Source organism: Cherax quadricarinatus, chromosome 56 (assembly GCF_038502225.1).
Source record: "Cherax quadricarinatus isolate ZL_2023a chromosome 56, ASM3850222v1, whole genome shotgun sequence".
Classification (NCBI taxonomy): domain Eukaryota; kingdom Metazoa; phylum Arthropoda; class Malacostraca; order Decapoda; family Parastacidae; genus Cherax; species Cherax quadricarinatus.
Window position 1 is genome coordinate 16,082,549 of NC_091347.1, and position 22,701 is coordinate 16,105,249.

Genomic DNA, 22,701 nt, shown 5'->3' on the forward strand with positions numbered 1-22,701 from the left:
TACATTAATTTGATAGAAGGTGCGACACTAATGGATGAGAATCCAACCTTGCCGGCAGATTGAAGGGTAGGAGGCAAAACTGGCAGCTGGAGGTTGACCTCTCCTCTTTCCTTCCTCCTCGAAAGCACAAGGAGGCGTAGGTTGAAACTACAGCCCCATGATTGACAAGGCATACTAAGAAATATTTCCTTAGTATCAAGGTGGAAAGTCCGTGGAGTGTGCTCGAGGAGGAAAATATGAAGACAAACCTCGATTCACAGTTTAAAGAAAGGGTATGATAAGGCTTAGGAGACTAAAAGCCTTAATAGGCAGGGTCAGGGCTGAGACTCAACCGTAGCAAACACTTGGGGAAGTATACACGCCCACGGACGTAACCACGAAGTACAAAATACCCCATTGCATAGACAGGGTAGAAAAGTGCAGCTGCTTCGTCGAAGATCAACAACAAGAGGTCACAGTAGAGACAACAAGAATAATTTCAACGTACGAGTAGCAAAACAGTGACAGGATCTAGAAAACGATAGATTGACTAAATGTCTTCTGGTTACCATTAACAGATGATAGGTATCACTGCTTCTTAGACCAGGTCGCGTGTACTTGAGGGAAATTCTTCATAAGCAAAAAGAAAAGCGTATATTGTACATAAGTAGAATGTGTGTAAGATTTGCTGTCGTCTTACGTGTTCACGAGACAGACGAAAGAGCTTGAACGTAAGTGTAATATAACTATAATTCAAGGCACTCCGAACTAAAAAGCGGCCATGAGCTGATGTCCACCTTCTTTTCCTTCACAAACGGAAATAGATAATTACACAAGTGGCACTCTAGGTAATTACACACAGGTTGTGAGGAATGCCCTGTGCACTGCCTTGCTATATGATGCTCCTCTGATCTCACTCTACCCCTTTCCCTTGCTCTTCATTTCATCTTACTCCTTCCTTGCTCCCTTACTCCATCCTCTTCCTCCTCCTTAGCAGATTATTCCCTAAATCTAAGAGAAGTCAAGACCTCAGAAAATAAGTCAATACACAAGACATCCTCACAAGGTGGCGCTCAAGATAATTACACACAGGTGGCGCTCAAGATAATTACACACAGGTGGCACTCTAGGTAATTACACACAGGTGGCACTCTAGGTAATGACTTACCTCTAACCATACTCGACAATTATAAAGGTATAAGAGAAAGAAAAAATATGTACAATTAGCTGACATTTATTACACTTAATATGGAACATCGACATACACTTTACATCAAAAATATTGTTGGAAATACTTTGAGCACAGCTTTGTACAATGCAAGATATAGAGAAGTAAAAGTCGTCTAAATATGTACAAAAGTGTGTGAGATAGAGACAGAGAGAGAGAGAGAGAAAGAGATATGCAAATCGACAAGATAAGCAAAGTGGAGTGTGCACTTGCAGTTACTAGTGATAAACTAACATTCCGCTGTACTATGTTTTGGCATTATTTTGTTGTTTTTGTGTGCTGGTTGATGACTGAACCGACAACTGGTGGTCGCTTGTTGTTCCCCACCTGGTCTTCCGAAGACCCCCGTGTCAGCCTGACCTCAGCTGTTGTACCACAGCCACGCATGTAGGGGCATTTCAGCAGCTGACCACAGCTACTTCGTTTCTCTCTCTCTCTCTCTCTCTCTGTGTTCGGCGCGCGCGCGCGCACACACACACACACACACACACACACACACACACACACACACACACACACACACACACACACACACACACACACACACACACACACACACATACACATATATTCATACATACATACATAGATACATACATACATGCATACATACATGCACGCGCGCGCGCGCACACACACACGCACGCACGCACGCACGCACACACACACACACACACACACACACACACTCAGGGAGAGTGACCTAGTAGCGATCAGTGAAGAGGCGGGGCCAGGAGCTCGGACTCGACCCCCGCAACCTCGATTAGGTGAGTACAACTAGGTGAGTACACACACACACACACACACACACACGGGGCTGACACTTCCAAGTTCACAAGCCTTGTCATCGGCCGACGCTACTGAGATTTTCCAGAAGTCCGCAAACCAGCTGTCAACAAACCAGCTCCAGCGAGCTCATTCTTAGGCATCGAGACAGCTCCCACAACCGCCGAAGACTAGCCAGGCCTCGAGGCGCTCAAGACTTCTCCAGACGCCCTCAGATGTGTATCAGAATTGCAGAATTATCCTTCAAGAGCTTGCTGGATACGGGATGTTTGAATAGTTAAGTATTTCGGTGACTTGACACACTAGATCACTATAAAGCACAACTGGCTATGCCAATCACCATGTAGCATCGCAGCATTATATAATGTCTCCTTAAGTATCACTCTCACTGGTAAACATTCACTTGCATATTTACAGGAGTCCACGGGAAGTGAAGATTATCACTCGGGTAATGTCTGTTGACCTACAAAGGTTACGTCGTATAAGTGTCCAGGTTGCTCCCACGATGGATTAGGATCGTGGCTGCCTTCAGCAATAGCGCGCTTTGGCACTTTCGCCTTCCTCACTTGGCACTAGGTCCTACTATATCTCTCACAGCCACTCTTTACTCCTCCCCTCCCCTGCAGCCATTTGTCCTATGGCAGGTCTAACCTGCTTACGCAGGTCCTCTCCTAGACCTGTTTCAGATTAGCTTTTCCATATCATCGCCAATATGGCGAGTATATTGCACAAAATCTTTGGGATGCCTCTTGGGCTGTTCTTGACATCTTTGGTCCCGGCTGTCAGGCCGCAGGCCACCATTAGGCCACACAGCGGGTCATAGGAGCTCTGTGGCCCTGTAGTTGGCGGTGGTCACTGGTCCTTATTGCCAACACATTAAGATGAGTGACTAAGTAAGGAGATGTTGGTCTGGGGAATACCACGAGTACATGTAGGGCGCCGACACGGGCGGCTTCATATCCCAGTGGTGGGCGGCCAAAGAGGGCGAAGAGGCGGCGGGTGGTAAGGACATGTGGTCAGCAGAGGATACGGGCGATGCTATGGAGGTGGGCGGCATGTATCCACCGTGGGGCGGGTGGTTCATGTGGTGCTGGGGCGGAGGTGCACCAGGGCCACACAGCTGGGGAGAACCATGATTGTCCTGCGACAGGCTGCTGGGCGTGGGCGGGTGTTGGGGCGGCCCGTGGGCGTGCGGCGGCAGCTGGATTGGGTGTGAAGGCGGATGGGAAAGCGGGGAAGCTGAGTGTTGCGGGTGGTGTGGAGGAGGAGGCTGGGGGAGAGAGTGAAGCGGTGGGCATGGTGTTAGTTGGGGAGGGGGATGCTGCCCTGAGTGGGGGTGACCCATGAGGAGAGAACCAGGGGATGAATGAGAGTTGGGGTGAGATATGGGAACTAAAGTAGTGAGGGGCGGGGGTTGAGAGAGAGGGACGGCGGGGGTCTGTGTATGGTTCGGGGACTGTGTCTGTGGGGGAGGGCTGAGAGGGGTAGGGGTGGTGTAGGGCTGCAGAGGGGAAGTGGCGGAGAGGGGAGAGGAACTAAGGGGAGAGCCAGGGCCCACAGGTGCCCCTTGGGGAGCTCCGGGCCCTCCAGACTGCACCGCCTTCATCATCTTCTTGTACTTTGACCGACGATTTTGGAACCAGATCTTCACCTGCGGGGGGAGAAGGTGTCTGTTAGTCCACTGGTTCTCTTCATCTCCGCTGCTTCAATCTTTCTACAACTCTTTTCACAGGTTCTTTTCACAGAAAAGTTTTTTATCCAACCTTTTTTTATTTATATTTCAGTGTAATTTTTATCTTGTATGAATTTCATTGTTTTTTAGTGTCATGTGCAATAATATTGCTTCTTGCACACTTATAAGATAATTTGCAATTAACTAAATGTGGTGCAAGATGAACTACTCAGTTACGTTAAATTTACTTAAGTAAACATGACATTATTTATGCTAAATGTTCCACTGTTAAATTTTATTTTTATCACCAGTATTTATTACTTGATGATACAATAGGATCACACGTTCACTTCTTTATTACTATGTTCCACAGGGAAAAAATATGAAGATTAAAGAGACAGAGAGACTTGCAGTTTCTCTTCAGATGGCTTAAGATAAAATCTAAAAAGATTGCCAAGAATCTTGAGCAGGTCTGGAAGTGCGTAGACACTAGTGTTAAGGTGTTAGTGACAGTCTCATGAAAGTCAGATGAACACAAGAGAGAGCAAATGTTATTCGTCTCTTAACAGGACTTTAAGAAGCATGTATTGCAGCACATATTTTGTTAACGATCCGTTTAGGCAGCACATCTTGTTCATTTTGTTATATCTGGGGAAAGCTGGAAATATCTGTTTACCACCCCGTCCTCTTGCAAACTGTCTAAAAAAAAAAACTGATTTTCACGTTGCTTATTTTTTCCAAAACACAACGCTGTCAGACATATCGCGGCCGTTTTCATTCTTTGCTCATTTGGGATCAAATATCGACTATCATGGGTTTATTTAAGTTACCTAAACGTGCCCTACTATAACTTAAAACCCAACCCAACCTGATCTAACATATCGTAAACTGATCTGTCTTAACTTAATCTATAATTCTGAAATAAAGAGTAAAGAAATGTAAACACAGAGTTTTCTGACACTGATGCCGGGTAGTGCTTAAGGAGATGAATTGTGTAAAATAAGGAATTTCCAAACCTTTCTGAGCACAGCTGTTATGGATGTACTGCACGTAGTACTGAGTGTACTCTGCTGCACGCACTCGCCACGTAGTACTAAGTGTACTCTGCTGCACGCACTCACCACGTGCAGTATGAGACTACCCTCTTATGTCTTTATTTCTCTTATATTCTTATACTCCTTTCAACCATTCTTCTCCCTGCAGTTTTTCTATTTTTGTTTGCGTATTAACTTGTTTATTTTGTGATAGTAACTCCAGCTATGCAGGAACGAAACCTTTGAAGCTCCCGTAGTTGACGAATCCTTACTGGAATACTTGAGGATATCCGCATAGCCCTACTGAAATCTCCCAGTTCAGGCTGACAACATCTTGTCTGAGCCCCATCTTGAGTGATGGAATATGACATGGAAATAGATTTTGTTCCCACTATGCAACTATCATACACAATAGGATAGCAGCACATTGCTGAGGTATCTAGTTTGGCTCAATACATAAAAAACAACTAAATACTTTCCAGGCTTCCTTTATGCCTGCCTGTCTGGGCTCTTGTTTTCTTGGTCTCTTCTACCTCCGCTCTAGTAATATTTTACTAGTTGTTTTTCCTCTTCTACCTGTTGTTACTTGCCAGGTTCGCCCGCTCACTTGGTTGTTCCCTAGATAACAAAATAGTTATAATTATTTTATTTTTATTATCACACTGGCCGATTCCCACCAAGGCAGGGTGGCCCGAAAAAGAAAAACTTTTACCATCATTCACTCCATCACTGTCTTGCCAGAAGGGTGCTTTACACTACAGTTTTTAAACTGCAACATTTACACCCCTCCTTCAGAGTGCAGGCACTGTACTTCCCATCTCCAGGACTCAAGTCCGGCCTGCCGGTTTCCCTGAACCCCTTCATAAATGTTACTTTGCTCACACTCCAACAGCACGTCAAGTATTAAAAACCATTTGTCTCCATTCACTCCTATCAAACACGCTCACGCATGCCTGCTGGAAGTCCAAGCCCCTCGCACACAAAACCTCCTTTACCCCCTCCCTCCAACCTTTCCTAGGCCGACCCCTACCCCGCCTTCCTTCCACTACAGACTGATACACTCTTGAAGTCATTCTGTTTCGCTCCATTCTCTCTACACGTCCGAACCACCTCAACAACCCTTCCTCAGCCCTCTGGACAACAGTTTTGGTAATCCCGCACCTCCTCCTAACTTCCAAACTACGAATTCTCTGCATTATATTCACACCACACATTGCCCTCAGACATGACATCTCCACTGCCTCCAGCCTTCTCCTCGCTGCAACATTCATCACCCATGCTTCACACCCATATAAGAGCGTTGGTAAAACTATACTCTCATACATTCCCCTCTCTGCCTCCAAGGACAAAGTTCTTTGTCTCCACAGACTCCTAAGTGCACCACTCACCCTTTTCCCCTCATCAATTCTATGATTCACTTCATCTTTCATAGACCCATCCGCTGACACGTCCACTCCCAAATATCTGAATACATTCACCTCCTCCATACTCTCTCCCTCCAATCTGATATCCAATCTTTCATCACCTAATCTTTTTATCCTCATAACCTTACTCTTTCCTGTATTCATCTTTAATTTTCTTCTTTTGCACACCCTACCAAATTCATCCACCAATCTCTGCAACTTCTCTTCAGAATTTCCCAAGAGCACAGTGTCATCAGCAAAGAGCAACTGTGACAACTCCCACTTTGTGTGTGATTCTTTATCTTTTAACTCCACGCCTCTTGCCAAGACCCTCGCATTCACTTCTCTTACAACCCCATCTATAAATATATTAAACAACCACGGTGACATCACACATCCTTGTCTAAGGCCTACTTTTATTGGGAAATAATTTCCCTCTTTCCTACATACTCTAACTTGAGCCTCACTATCCTCGTAAAAACTCTTCACTGCTTTCAGTAACCTACCTCCTACACCATACACCTGCAACATCTGCCACATTGCCCCTCTATCCACCCTGTCATACGCCTTTTCCAAATCCATAAATGCCACAAAGACCTCTTTAGCCTTATCTAAATACTGTTCACTTATATGTTTCACTGTAAACACCTGGTCCACACACCCCCTACCTTTCCTAAAGCCTCCTTGTTCATCTGCTATCCTATTCTCAGTCTTACTCTTAATTCTTTCAATAATAACTCTACCATACACTTTACCAGGTATACTCAACAGACTTATCCCCCTATAATTTTTGCACTCTCTTTTGTCCCCTTTGCCTTTATACAAAGGAACTATGCATGCTCTCTGCCAATCCCTAGGTACCTTACCCTCTTCCATACATTTATTAAATAATTGCACCAACCACTCCAAAACTATATCCCCACCTGCTTTTAACATTTCTATCTTTATCCCATCAATCTCGGCTGCCTTACCCCCTTTCATTTTACCTACTGCCTCACGAACTTCCTCCACACTCACAACTGGCTCTTCCTCACTCCTGCAAGATGTTATTCCTCCTTGCCCTATACACGAAATCACATCTTCCCTATCTTCATCAACATTTAACAATTCCTCAAAATATTCCCTCCATCTTCCCAATACCTCTAACTCTCCATTTAATAACTCTCCTCTCCTATTTTTAACTGACAAATCCATTTGTTCTCTAGGCTTCCTTAACTTGTTAATCTCACTCCAAAACTTTTTCTTATTTTCAACAAAATTTGTTGATAACATCTCACCCACTCTCTCATTTGCTCTCTTTTTACATTGCTTCACCACTCTCTTAACCTCTCTCTTTTTCTCCATATACTCTTCCCTCCTTGAATCACTTCTACTTTGTAAAAACTTCTCATATGCTAACTTTTTATTCCTTACTACTCTCTTTACATCATCATTCCACCAATCGCTCCTCTTCCCTCCCGCACCCACTTTCCTGTAACCACAAACTTCTGCTGAACACTCTAACACTACATTTTTAAACCTACCCCATACCTCTTCGACCCCATTGCCTATGCTCTCATTTGCCCATCTATCCTCCAATAGCTGTTTATATCTTACCCTAACTGCCTCCTCTTTTAGTTTATAAACCTTCACCTCTCTCTTCCCTGATGCTTCTATTCTCCTTGTATCCCATCTACCTTTTACTCTCAGTGTAGCTACAACTAGAAAGTGATCTGATATATCTGTGGCCCCTCTATAAACATGTACATCCTGAAGTCTACTCAACAGTCTTTTATCTACCAATACATAATCCAACAAACTACTGTCATTTCGCCCTACATCATATCTTGTATACTTATTTATCCTCTTTTTCTTAAAATATGTATTACCTATAACTAAACCCCTTTCTATACAAAGTTCAATCAAAGGGCTCCCATTATCATTTACACCTGGCACCCCAAACTTACCTACCACACCCTCTCTAAAAGTTTCTCCTTTAGCATTCAGGTCCCCTACCACAATTACTCTCTCACTTGGTTCAAAGGCTCCTATACATTCACTTAACATCTCCCAAAATCTCTCTCTTTCCTCTACATTCCTCTCTTCTCCAGGTGCATACACGCTTATTATGACCCACTTTTCGCATCCAACCTTTACTTTAATCCACATAATTCTTGAATTTACACATTCATATTCTCTTTTCTCCTTCCATAACTGATCATTTAACATTACTGCTACCCCTTCCTTTGCTCTAACTCTCTCAGATACTCCAGATTTAATCCCATTTATTTCCCCCCACTGAAACTCCCCTACCCCCTTCAGCTTTGTTTCGCTTAGGGCCAGGACATCCAACTTATTTTCATTCATAACATCAGCAATCATCTGTTTCTTGTCATCCGCACTACATCCACGCACATTTAAGCATCCCAGTTTTATAAAGTTTTTCTTCTTCTCTTTTTTAGTAAATGTCTACAGGAGAAGGGGTTACTAGCCCATTGCTCCCGGCATTTTAGTCGCCTCATACGACACGCATGGCTTACGGAGGAAAGATTCTTTTCCACTTCCCCATGGACAATAAAAGAAATAAAGAAGAACAAGAGCTATTTAGAAAAAGGAGAAAAACCTAGATGTATGTATACATATATGCATGTGCGTGTCTGTGAAGTGTGACCAAAGTGTAAGTAGGAGTAGCAAGATATCCCTGTTATCTAGCGTGTTTATGAGACAGAAAAAGAAACCAGCAATCCTACCATCATGCAAAACAGTTACAGGTTTCTGTTTCACAGTCATCTGGCAGGACGGTAGTACTTCCCCGGGTGGTTGCTGTCTACCAACCTACTACCTATAATTATAACCTTAATTTTTAAAGGAGCGGACAGGTAAGCCAGCGAAAGGCCTCGATCAGATGATCTAAAGCTCCAGCTGTGGGTCATCATATGACTAAGACCTACGTCAGGAAACACTTGTACTGTTTCCTGAAAAACCTATCTAAAGGTTGTCTTCTCTCTCGCCCGCACTCTTCTCCGTCCGCCCATTTTTCTTTACCGCCTCCATTCAACGTAGTTCAGTCACATTACCCCAGTCAAGATGTACAGTATGCTTCTCTGTCTTACAGTACCGTTGGTCAATTACTTTACCATGAAGCAGACTTCACTTGTATTGGTCGCAGAGTGCGTGAGAGTCCAGGAGATGTTAACATCAGTTTATCATCAAAAAAGGAAGTGAACAAGACGAAGGGGTGAGGAAGGGAAAGGAGAGTTGTCTTAATATTAAGCACTTCTGCAAAGTTATGCTTCACTTTCCTCGTATTCTTGTGATGTGAGTGATTTATGTGGGGCTATTTTTTCTCTCTCTCTATATTGTCGATTGCTTGAAAGGTCTGTTATTCGCTTCCTGAATAATATATCAAAACGACTTCCTTTCCCAGAACAGATTTATTACTCGAAAACTATCCTGTTGATTTTGTGTGTGTGTGTGTGTGTGTGTGTGTGTGTGTGTGTGTGTGTGTGTGTGTGTGTGTGTGTGTGTGTGTGTGTGTGTGTGTGTGTGTGCGCGCGCGCATATTTTCTGTGTATGTGTGTGTGGGGGCTCGCCTATCTGTTTGTGTGTGTATCCACTTTACTTGTTATTGTCACCCTCCTTACTCGGCTTACACCGCATTCATTAATTGCTATCTTCTTGGGTTCTACCATACGTTTTTTAGAGCTGTCTCAGTGTATCCTTTATCTGTGCCTTCTTGTTCCAAGTTGCCGTCCTTCACGCCGTCTGCTACTATATATCTTAAGAAGCCATTATATTGTATGTTGTGATTATGTCTCGTATAACACGGAATAGTATCAGATTTAGTTATTTTACATTTTTTCCGGCATATAAGGCGCAGTTTTGCCCACAAAATGTTTTGGAAAAAACTTTGCGTTTTATATACTCAAGGTCAGGGTCAAGGGTAGGCTTTGAGTTAGGCTTTTAACAGTTGTGTACTAACGTTTCGATACAACTGCTGGAAACATCGTCTTATATGTCTCATGATTGCGCGCCTTATATGCCGGAAAATACTGTGATTTCTTTTCCTAACTTGACATATATAATCACGCTTGGGTTCCATGCTGATGGGCTTTGACATACGTTATATATATGTATAATACTTCAGGGCACTTTGTTGAAGTTCCTCAATACCCTTCTCAAGTATGGCCATCGCTCATACACCGCGATAGTGATTCGGTTTATGTTCACCCCCGATGGTATGTTTGGTGATAGACTACATGAACTAGTTCTGAAAATTGTGTACCCACGTAGTTTCACTCAGAAGTTGGGGGAAAGAGTTAAGTCTTTCCTCCAGGCTAAGACTTGTGTGTGTACTTTGTGGGCCATGTCGTAATTATCCTTCCACACCTGTGTATGATGTTTGCTTCCACCACCACTTTGCTTAGGTCATTTCACTCGCAGACCAACGTAAGACTAAGGATTTTTTTCCTGACGTTTCGTTGACTCGTGTGCCCCTCATCCTTGATCTCCGCCTTTGATCTTGATCTCCGTCTGCACTCGCAAGTCATCTTATTGGCTTGTACGTTGCTAGGAAAAATGGCAGGTGGAACTAAAGTGGTATTTTATTGTGGCAACATTGCGCTCTCCAGGAGCTTTGTAAAGTCGTTACAAACAATACAGGGACACAGGATATACATACATTTTCACGTGAGGTGAATGAGCATAGGCAATGCAGTAGGCCTACTGGCCTATGTTGTAGATAGTGATAGTAGTAATAGTAGTAGTATAAGTGTGCTATGTGAAGGCTGGGATAATTGTTTTGAGTACGTTGTTGAGCACGATTTTTATTACTTTAAGTACGTTGTTGTCAAGTATCACATGCAGAGATAAGGTACACAAAGATCTGAGGAAGATTATATTATTCAACAAAATAAATTATTCAGGAAATAGTTTAAGAAAGTTTCTGGTATCATAAGTGTCTCCAATAACAATGAGGAGGAGGTCGTTTAGGATGCTAGATGTTGCTCCTGCCTTGGATCAAACAATATTTTTGGAGTGAGAGGTCGTATGTTACAGATACTCTCGATAAAAAAACCCGTGTTATAAGTCTGAAAAACAGCAAATTCTTTGAAAAAAAAAAAAGCTTTGCAGCAAAATTATTGTAAATAAAAAAGAGTATAATTCTATTTTATTTTTTGTTGTTGTTTTTGCCGACATAACCTGTTAAATATTATAAACATTAAGAATTAATAAAAAGTGTTACACAGGGCTTAAAAAATCTCAAAGTATAATATAAGTTGATGTTTAAAATTTAGCTCATTTAGTAATATTTTAGTGTGCAATAAGGGCGGCTTGGCCGTGGGTGCAAAAAAAAAAATAAAAAAAAAGCTCCCCCCCCCCCCCCAAAAAAAAAACGTAACGAGGTAACTAGCGGTTTGCAAGTGCCTCTAACAAGGGATAATGTCCTTATACCCTGAGAGCTCTTTATGGCTACTTTCTTTGTGTAGTAAGATAATGGTGGTCATTCATCACGTTGAAATCATTACCTGTACTCATTACACCTGTCTAGCCAGCCGCTCTGCTTGCTTCCATCAGTGTGCGCCCGAACACACACACACACACACACACACACACACACACACACACACACACACACACACACACACACACACACACACACACACACACACACACACACACACACACACACACACACACACACACACACACACACACACACACACACACACACAGACAGACAGACACACACACACACACACAGCAGACAGAGTATAGGCTAGGTGGCCAAAGAGTGGGTATAACACCGAGCATGTCTCCGGAAGCACACATCAACCAGGTAACTGCTGCAGCATATGGGCGCCTGACAAACCTGAGAACAGCGTTCCGATACCTTAATAAGGAATCGTTCAAGACATTGTACACCGTGTACGTCAGGCCCATCCTGGAGTATGCAGTACCTGTTTGGAACCCGCACTTGATAAAGCACGTCAAGAAACTAGAGAAAGTGCAAAGGTTTGCGACAAGGTTAGTTCCAGAGCTAAGGGGAATGTCTTATGAAGAAAGGTTAAGGGAAATCGGCCTGACGACACTAGGGGACAGGAGGGTCAGGGGAGACATGATAACGACATATAAAATACTGCGCGGAATAGACAAGGTGGACAAAGACAGGATGTTCCAGGGAGGGGACACAGAAACAAGAGGTCACAATTGGAAGTTGAAGACACAGATGAGTCGGAGAGATATTAGGAAGTATTTCTTCAGTCATAGAGTTGTCAGGCAGTGGAATAGCCTAGAAAGTGATGTAGTGGAGGCAGGAACCATACTTAGTTTTAAGACGAGGTATGATAAAGCTCATGGAGCGGGGAGAGAGAGGACCCAGTAGCGACCGGCGAAGAGGCGGGGCCAGGAGCTAGGACTCGACCCCTGCAACCACAAATAGGTGACTACACACACACACACACACACACACACACACACACACACACACATTCTCTCTCTCTCTTCTCTCTCCCTTTATCATCATAATCCTCTTTTCATCCCCCTTCCCTATCTTCCCTGTTGTTCCTCCCTTTTGCATACCCCTTCCTTCATTTACTTTTCCTCCTCATTACTGTTACCTATCCCACACATTATTTCCCCGTCTTCCTCCTCACCCTCTTAACTGCTACCTATCCTTCACCCCAATTTCTCATCCTTTCTCTCCCTCTCATCCTCTTTTTTTTTACGCAGGGTTTGACAAGGTTAGGCTAAGGATCCCTAACTTTACTGACAAGTTAAGGATTCCTAACTTTATTGACAAGCTAAGAGCTGTTACCTACATCAGCTCATTTGAAAGTATTTTTATTTTTATGAAACATACAAGTAGGGAGTTGATCAAATTTTCATTTGATCAACTGACTTTATCTGGTTGATATCATTATGCTGTACGAATGTGTTCCAAACTCGAATCAACTTGGGGATAAATGATCTCAGATGAAGTGATGTTCTGGAGAAGGGTACAGCCAGAGTGAAGTTGTTGCTTTCTGCCCGTCTTGCGGTATAGAAGCTTGCTTCTCGCTGTCCTCGAAGTGGAGCCAAGTGTGGTACTTTGACAATGTTGGCCTTGTACATAATAAGGCCGCCCACATCCCTCCTGTGTTGAAGGCTCTGCGGAAATGACAGATCTGTCCAGGATAGGTCCAGGTGAGAGATGAGACGTCTTCCTCTGTTCTCTACTCTGTCAAGCAGTCTCAGATGAAATGGGGGGCAGGCAAACCAAGAAAATGGAGCATACCCAAGGTGCGAGCGTACTTGTGCCTCATACAGAATCTTGCAACCCCTACTGTCAAGCAGATGCGAGATACGTCGAATTGCTATAAGCTTCCTGGCTGCCTTGTTTACAAGATTTACAATGTGGTTCTTCATAGTCAGTTTGGAGTCAAATTTCACCACAAGGATATCAACTTCTTTTCCAGGTACCAACACTCTCCCATTCATACTGACTACTGCTCTGGCAATACCATTATGGTGTCTATCATATCTGTTGTCTTCGGTTTTCCCAGGCTGATATAGCTTTTAGCCGGTGATTGATGTAGCTTAGAGCAGCTGACATTTCTTCTCTTGGATAAGTAAATGTCAGAGTACAGTCGTCTGCATATGCATGGGATTCTGCGATGACATGAAGGTCATTGAAGTAGACATTCCATAACACTGGCCGAAGCACACTTCCTTGTGGAACACTTGCCCCAGTAGGATGTCTTGCTGATTTTCTCTCCTTTATCTCTCTCTCTCTCTCTCTTTCTCTCTCACCTCCGCCTCACTGTTACGTATCCCTTACACTGTTTCCTTCAGTCTTTCACCTCCTATTCCGTCTCCTTTCTGTTACATATCCCTTCTCTGATTCCCCCCCTCCCCCACCACTCGTCATCCTGTTCTCTCTTACAGTGTCTCCGTTCACCTTATCCTGTTTCTTACTTTCCCCCACCCCAAGTTCTTTCTCCCCCTCGCATACCCTCCTTTATTACCCCTCTCCTTCTGCTACTGCTAACGCTGCCCCTGCTTCCCCGCCTATAACAGCGACCTGCCGTCGCCAGGAGAGCTTCAACTTCATATCGATGTATAATGCATGTGTGTACTTAGGCGGGGCGGAGGGGAAAGATAAATGAGGCAGGAGGAAGGTAAGGAAGAAAGAAAGAGAGAAGAGAAAAGTAAAGAGGAATAGTTCGAATAAAGACAAAGAAATGATGAAGACGTTTAGAAAATTTTTGAGAGAGAGAGAGACAGAGAGAGAGAGAGAGAGAGAGAGAGAGAGAGAGAGAGTAAGTTCTATTTCAATCTTACCTTTCATGGCTTCAGGAGACAACAGTAAATTTCGTCTGATAATGTTAGCTTTCTTGGAAATTTTTGAAAGGGAACTTGACATCACTCAGTAAGGTGCACTGATGCACAGTACTCAGTAAGGTGCACTGATGCACAGCATTCAGTAAGGTGCACATGATGCACAGTGCTCGATAAGGAATTATTGAGTGTGCACAATAAATACGCACACAAACTGCTGTAATATTTCCCTCACTGACATTAACGTTGACGCTGAAATTATTGTCTTAGGATTTTTTCTTCGTTCTACTTTTTTCCCTTCACTCCTTCCCAACTCATTCCTCCTCCTCTTTTTCCTCCTCCTCCTCCTCCTCTTCGTCCTACTTCTCTTCTTCCTCTCTCTTCTCCTCCTCTTTTTCCTCCCTCTCTCCCCAGTTCATCTTCTACCATTCCACTTCTAATTTCTCATTGTCTTTTCGTTTACCATTTTTTCCTCCTTACCCCCATCATCTACCTACCATCTCTTTTTCCAGTCCCTCTTCCTTTCCCATTCTCTCATAAATTTCATATCCGCTCCTCCTTCCCCTTCTCTCATACTCTTCCTTTTTGTATCCCCTCCTCCTTCCCCTTCTCTCATACTCTTCCTTTTTGTATCCCCTCATTCACTACTTTCCTTTCGTCTTTCCTCCTCGTTTCCCCATTTTATTCGTTTCCTTTTTCTCCATTTTGTCTTTCTTTTCCCTTCTTCCTGTCCGTTTGTGGCCTCCCATTTTCCTTCCCCAGTGGTCAACGTGTACCTACTCCATTTTGTACACTATAACTTCTAATCCTACTGCTCCTTCTCTTCCTCCCCCCTCCCCTTCTCCTCATCCTCCCCCTTTCTCCCTATTCCTCCATCTAGTTGTTTACAATAGTTCAGAAACCCACGCAGCCACACCTAATTATACAAACATACCCTTCCACAAACTTATGTCCAACATAAACACGGCCGCAGAGGTGGGTGCGACAGCTTAACACACATAAGAACATTTACTTTAGTCACCCTTTTACCGACGTCCATCAGTGTACGTCAACCCATTTTCTATATGAGGAAGGGCGCATAAGGAATTCATTAACGTGTCGAGTACATTCCCTCTATAACTATGCGCCCCCTTTTTTTTAGGACACGATAAGGTGTATAAATAACCTTAATACATTATTTTTTTGAAGAGTCCTGTGTGGATTCAACACGAAGTATTTCTAGTATATTCCTTCTAAATCAAACTAAGTTGTGAACAAACTGAAGCTCGTGAACTTTTAGAAGTCTCAGACACACGGACACATACACACACAGGATATATACACCGATAGGTGTAGTATATATTCTGAGCGTATAGTATATATACTGAGAGTTTGCTTTAATCCCTCTTTTTGAGATTAAAACAATTTTGTAGGGCAGTGCAAAGATTATGTGCAGCCTTAATGATCCTCTTGTAGTCGGTAGGCTTGAAACCCTATTAAGCAACCAAACACACACACACACACACACACACACACACACACACACACTGAATTGCTTTTCCTGTCAAAAAAAAAAAAAAAAAAGAATCACTCTTAGAAAGCTCTCGTCTGTCATCTGCGAATAATTTATTAAAGAAAAGGGTGTTCGTCTTATGAAACTAGACGCTTACTTTCCATACTTAATGTGCAGAGGTGCAGTGATAACTACCAGTACCAGCACAACCACTACTATCCCCACTACCACCACCACTCCCACCACCACTCCCACCACCATCCCCACCACCATCCCCACCACCATCCCCACCACCATCCCCACCACCATCCCCACCACCATCCCCACCACCATCCCCACCACCATCCCCACCACCATCCCCACCACCATCCCCACCACCATCCCCACCACCATCCCCAACACCATCCCCAACACCATCCCCAACACCATCCCCAACACCTTCCCTAGTACCACCATCAACACCACCAATACCATCCCTACTATTACCACCACCACCACCAAAATCACCACCACCACCGAAACCACTTCCACCGCCATCATCACCAAAACCATCATCACCACCACCAAGGACCACCATCACCACCATCAAAACTACCACCACCCAAAACCACCACCACCACCACCATCACCACCACCACCACCACCTTGCCGCAACACAAATATCGCAAGTCGTACCTTCGTCAAGAAGACTTCACGTTCTGTAAAAAAAAAAAAAAAAAAAAAAAAAAAAAAAACGGGAGGAAAATGGTGGGAGCAAAGTTGGAAGAGTCAAGGAAAAGGGTGAGAGAGGGGGGAGGGGAGGAAGGTGTAAGAGGGGTTTTTAAAGGGGAGGGGGAGGAGAATGAGGGGGGAGACCAGTGCAGAAATGACCCCTTGTCACCAGTTCCTTGTTGTGTGAGTGCCGGGAATTCATCACAGTAATGGCAGTCGTAGATCATGGCAGGTCCAGCTTGGCCCTGTTCCTTCCCTCGCGGGTTTGCCATGAATATATAGTAGGTAGCGTGGGGCGTTTATACGATCCAGGTGATGGATTGTGTGCTCCTACCTTCCCCCCTTCCACTTCACAACCCACCCCCTTTCCCCTCTCCACAATCCCCTTTTTCCCTCTTCATAATCTCCTTTTCCCCTCTCCATAGTCTTCTTTTCCCCTCTCCACAAGTTCCTTTTTCCTCTCCACAACCCACTCTCCCCTGTTCATAACCCACTTTCCCATGTTTACATACCCCCTTTCCCCTTTCCAAAATCCCCTTTACCCCCTCTCCACAGTCTCGTTTTCTTTCTTCACAGTATCCTTTCCCCTCTCCACAACCTTTTTCCAACCTCACAACCCGCTTTAACTTCTCTACAATCCTCTTACTCCTCTCCACAACCCTCCTACCTCCACAATCTCCTCTCTACAGTCCCTTCCACCTTTGAATAACCATCCTCCCCTTCCCCATAACCTTCTCACCCTCTTTACAGCCCACCCCTTCTCCACAAGACCCTTCCCCAACCCTTCTCCACTACACAGAAAAGGAGCTAAATGACATAATATAACACAAGTATCTTCTTCGTAGCAGACGCTGTAGTTTTCACTGTCCAGTTACTGCCTCCGTCACAGGCTCTGTTGCTATCCTGTCACCGTCGCTTTTATAGTAGTAACAGCAATAATAATAATATCTTTATTTCTGCAAGTACATGTACAAGGTATTCAGGCCTAGCTGACATCAATGACATACTGCTATAAAGCCGCTTGTTATGCAGAGCATTTCGGGCAAATTAGGTCAGTTTTGTCCCAGGGTGCGACCCACACCAGTCAACTAACACCCAGGTACCCATTTTACTGATGGGTGAACATAAGCAACCGGTGTAAGGAATCACGCCCACTGTTTCTACCCTCGCTGGGAATCGAACCCGGACAGGTCGCTGTTATTTTAGATATTCTCGATGCTGCTCTGTTGTCGTCGCTGCTGCTGTAGTAGTTAGTAAACGTTGTCTGCGTGGTCCTGGAGCAGTTGCTGTCGTTGTGAAGGTGGTTGTAGTTGCTGGTAGATCAAGCAAGTTGGGCGACTTGCACGACATTGAAGGTGCCCTTCCACTATTGAGACGACACTTACAGTATGTACGAATATTCGAAGATATACATGCACAAGAACGAACCTGTAATAATAAGAACAAGCGTAAATTTTCACACACACACACACACACACACACACACACACACACACACACACACACACACACACACACACACACACACACACACATACACACACATACACACATACACACACATACACACACACACACACACACACACACACACACACACACACACACACACACACACACACACACACACACATACACACACATACACACACATACACACACATACACACACATACACACACATACACACACATACACACACATACACACATACACACACACACACACACACACACACACACACACACACACACACACCGATGTTCGCCACAAAGTTTATGCCAGAAATAAGAAACGGGTAAAACAAACTATACCGATTGAAACAGTGTGTCAGTTAAAGCTTGTTCTGCATATTGTGTCACTACCCTGAGGGAAATGTTACCCAAAGCTTGTTCTACACATTGTCTTCGTTCTCTCAAGAAAAAGTTAATACCAGGGAAACCTTTTACAGAAGTCAAGAGTAGTAAAGGAGAGGAACGGAAACAACAGACAAAAATCAGTCAAGCCAACAGAGTTGGCACGAGAGCTGGAGCTCGACACCTGCTAACTCAACTATGTAATTACACAGACTAACGACAGATGAACATGAACAAGGATGCATTGATAAAAGATGGGAATCTAGAGCACCCAAAGTGACTAAGGACTGCTCCAGTAGTTTTATGTGTGAGGGACGTAGGAGTGATATTCTGGTTGGACGAGGGCTTGAAGCATGATTATTATTATTATTATTATTATTATTATTATTATTATTATTATTATTATTATTATTATTATTATTTATGGGATTTTGTAAGGAGTGAAGGAATTTTTCGGGGACTTCATTCTCTCTAAACTCTGCTCCTTGGGTCTGCCACTGCAAAGGGATGTTGGGAAACATGTCAGCTTCACATATGTGAATATATGGAACGAGCTGGATGAGGTGGTGGTGCGAACAGCACCTCATCCAGAGTAAAATATGATAGGGCCCAAGAGGGCCAGGCACCAACAACGCTGGTTGAATGTAGGCTAACAGAAACAGTCCTGACAATCACTCCCTAGTAAGCACACAAACTCACAACGCGACCTTCACCATTATTTGTGGCATAAACACCTCGGCTGCACATATAAGAGTGAGACGACATGGTTATACAGCGGAGAAGGGGCGATGTTACCGTTAATGTCACCATCGTCAGTATCATTATCAGTGTCATTCACTTTTATCGTTACATTATCAGTAATTAGTAACCCTGAATATGAACCACCTTGTACATGAACGGTATACAATACCGACAAGATGAAAATTAAACACATATGCAACATCTGGGTATCTTTAACGTAGACGTTTCGCCATCCAGTGGCTTTATCAATACAAATTCTAGGATATAATTTGAAGACAGTGGAACTATATACAGAAGATGAGATAATCAGTCCCTCAGCCTTTCAATTGGTGTGAAGAGCACCGTAGTCGTGAAGAATCAAGATTTTACACCAAGGCTGGGGACTGATTACCTCATCTTTTGTATATAGTTCCACTGTCTTCAAATTATGTCCTAGAATTTGTACTGATAAAACCACTGGATGGCGAAGCGTCTACATTAAAGATACCCAGATGTTGCATATGTGTTAAATTTTCAGTAACCACCATCATCATTATCAACAACAACAACAACAACAACAACGTATCCTCAAAGCCAGATCCGTCTTCACAAACATCTTCCCTCAGAACCCGTAATCGGTAAACCTTCTGATTTACATATCATTAGTGAAATTGTGGCAATCTGTCAACCACCTCATCTGTTTGATCCCTTTCCTCTGACTTTTTTTTTTTTGCGCTTAAGACTCAATCATTTCTGTTCGTCAAAAATAAATTGACATCAAAATTTTGACAGAATAACTAAATAATTTTGTTTAGGTATTCTGCGTTTTTCTGATGTTGCGAGTTTCTTTTTTTAATTTGTTCTTGTTTTTTAATTATTACATTTTTCATCGTTTGTTTTAAAACGTTCCCCTTTTGTAATCTTTCCTTTCTTTTCTGTTCTTTGATATCTTTATCGAATTTTCTGTTCTGTCTTTAAGTCTGTATCTAATTTACTTTTCCTCTTTATTATTCTGTTCACTTTTCTTTGTTCATTGCGCTTTATCTTTCACTTATTCTTGCACTACTTTTACTTATGTGTTGTTCAACGACATTAATGCTATTCTCTTTAGGTTCCTGACGGAATTTTTCTTATACCAGTCGTTCATCACCTGCTGGTGTTACTTATACCAGTTGTTCATCACTTGCTGGTGTTACACCAGTCGTTTCATTACTTGCTGGTGTTACTTATACCAGTTCATCACTTACTGGTGTTACACCAGTCGTTCATCACTTGCTGGTGTTACACCAGTCGTTCATCACTTGCTGGTGTTACACCAGTCGTTCATCACTTGCTGGTGTTACACCAGTCGTTCATCACTTGCTGGTGTTACTTATACCAGTTGTTCATCACTTGCTGGTGTTACTTATACCAGTCGTTCATCACTTGCTGGTGTTACTTATAGCAGTTGTTCATCACTTGCTGGTGTTGCTTATACCAGTCGTTCATCACCTGCTGGTGTTACTTATACCAGTTGTTCATCACTTGCTGGTGTTGCTTATACCAGTCGTTCATCACCTGCTGGTGTTACTTATACCAGTCGTTCATCACCTGCTGGTGTTACTTATACCAGTCGTTCATCACTTGCTGGTGTTACACCAGTCGTTCATCACTTGCTGGTGTTGCTTATACCAGTCGTTCATCACCTCCTGGTGTTACTTATACCAGTTCATCACTTGCTGGTGTTACTTATACCAGTCGTTCATCACCTGCTGGTGTTATACCAGTTGTTCATCACTTGCTGGTGTTACTTACACCAGTCGTTCATCACCTGCTGGTGTTATTTATACCAGTTGTTCGTCACTTGCTGGTGTTACTTATACCAGTCGTTCATCACTTGCTGGTGTTAGTTATATCAGTCGTTCATCACTTGCTGGTGTTACTTATATCAGTCGTTCATCACTTGCTGGTGTTACTTATACCAGTCGTTCATCACCTGCTGGTGTTACTTATACCAGTCGTTCATCACCTGCTGGTGTTACTTATACCAGTCGTTCATCACTTGCTGGTGTTACTTATACCAGTGGTGCATCACCTGCTGGTGTTACTTATACCAGTGGTGCATCACCTGCTGGTGTTACTTATACCAGTGGTGCATCACCTGCTGGTGTTACTTATACCAGTGGTGCATCACCTGCTGGTGTTACTTGATGATACACTCAAGACAGGTGTTAAGTATAATGTCTACACTCAAGTCCACTTCCATAACTGATGTCTTAAAGTGCTTTCCTGTCTCAGCTAATTAGTTTTAGTACTGTATTTACTGGGGTTAAACTCGAGCAACCACATATTGAACCATTCCTGCAGTCCGTCAGGAATCTTTCTGTTGTTTCATTCTATTATCTTCCGTTCGAGCTCGATGTATCAACTTCGTATCGTCTTGAAACATCGAAAAGTAGGTGTTGATTTCCTTAGGAAGGTCGTTTAAATTTATCATAAATAATGCAGATCCCAGGGCTGATCCCTGTAAGACTCCTCATACTGTTGTCCAGCCTGATTCTTCTGCCTTCACCGTGACGGTCTTCTTTTTTTTTTTTTTTTACATTTAAGCATTCTTCGTCATCCTCGTTTGTATCCACAGTTTGTGGGTATGTCTCTACTGAGGCACAATGTCGAATGACATCTGACAGTCTAAGACGAAGCAGTATTCCCATCTTTCGTGCCCTCCTGTCTCGACGAGTATAAACACACACACACACACACACACACACACACACACACACACACACACACACACACACACAGGAAGAAATCCAAATATTCTTCCTTAAAGCCTTTTTATCCACTTCTCCGAGGCTGTGGGTCCCACAGTTTACACCAGAGGTGGACCCCATATATATATATATATATATATATATATATATATATATATATATATATATATATATATATATATATATATATATTTATATATATATACGTGTGTGTGTGTATGTGTATGTGTGTATAATCCCCCCAAGGGCACACACGCACATTCACAAAGAAAAAAATATTTCAAGGCACAAAAAAAAAGTCAAGACACAAAGGCATTTACTCTCAAAATAGCACAGGAATGACTCTCTAGAACAGACCAACCATAAATCACGCACGCTAGACACACCTTCACGAACACGTACACACACGGACACGAATATATATATATATATATATATATATATATATATATATATATATATATATATATATATATATATATTCAACAAGTCGGTGAATATACTTAAATGAGTACATAAAAAGATAATTGGCCTATTTAAAAACCGTTACATCAGTCTCACGCACACAACTCTCCAACACCCACAACACCTCTACCTACAACTCAACAACAACCATAACACCTGTACCCACAACTCTCCAAGAACACCCACAACGCCTGTACCCACAACTCTCCAGCGACCCTCACACACAAACTCTCCTGCCACGATATAAAAACAAAACTCCCGTATTCCTCTAGACACATGGTTATACATAGAAAAGAGAGGTAGC

At 43.1% G+C, this 22,701-nt stretch overlaps 1 protein-coding gene and 1 long non-coding RNA gene across 4 annotated transcripts in view; one reads left to right on the forward strand and one right to left on the reverse strand.

Annotated features, from left to right (window-relative positions):
* LOC138854373 (uncharacterized) overlaps positions 1–22,701 on the forward strand; it is a 423,554-nt gene that overhangs the window by 145,558 nt on the left and 255,295 nt on the right. The gene's annotated exons all lie outside the window — the stretch shown is intronic.
* The window catches only part of LOC128700678 (homeotic protein distal-less), a 293,342-nt gene that overhangs the window by 27,084 nt on the left and 243,557 nt on the right, over positions 1–22,701 (reverse strand). The window contains exon 3 of one of the 3 annotated variants that reach the window (XM_053793975.2): positions 1,198–3,644. The exons of the other annotated variants lie outside the window; for them this stretch is intronic. Within the exon in view, the coding sequence (XP_053649950.2) occupies positions 2,883–3,644 (762 nt within the window). The 3' untranslated portion in view covers positions 1,198–2,882. Of the gene's footprint in view, positions 1–1,197; positions 3,645–22,701 lie in introns of those variants that run through there. 3 annotated transcript variants of the gene reach the window in all.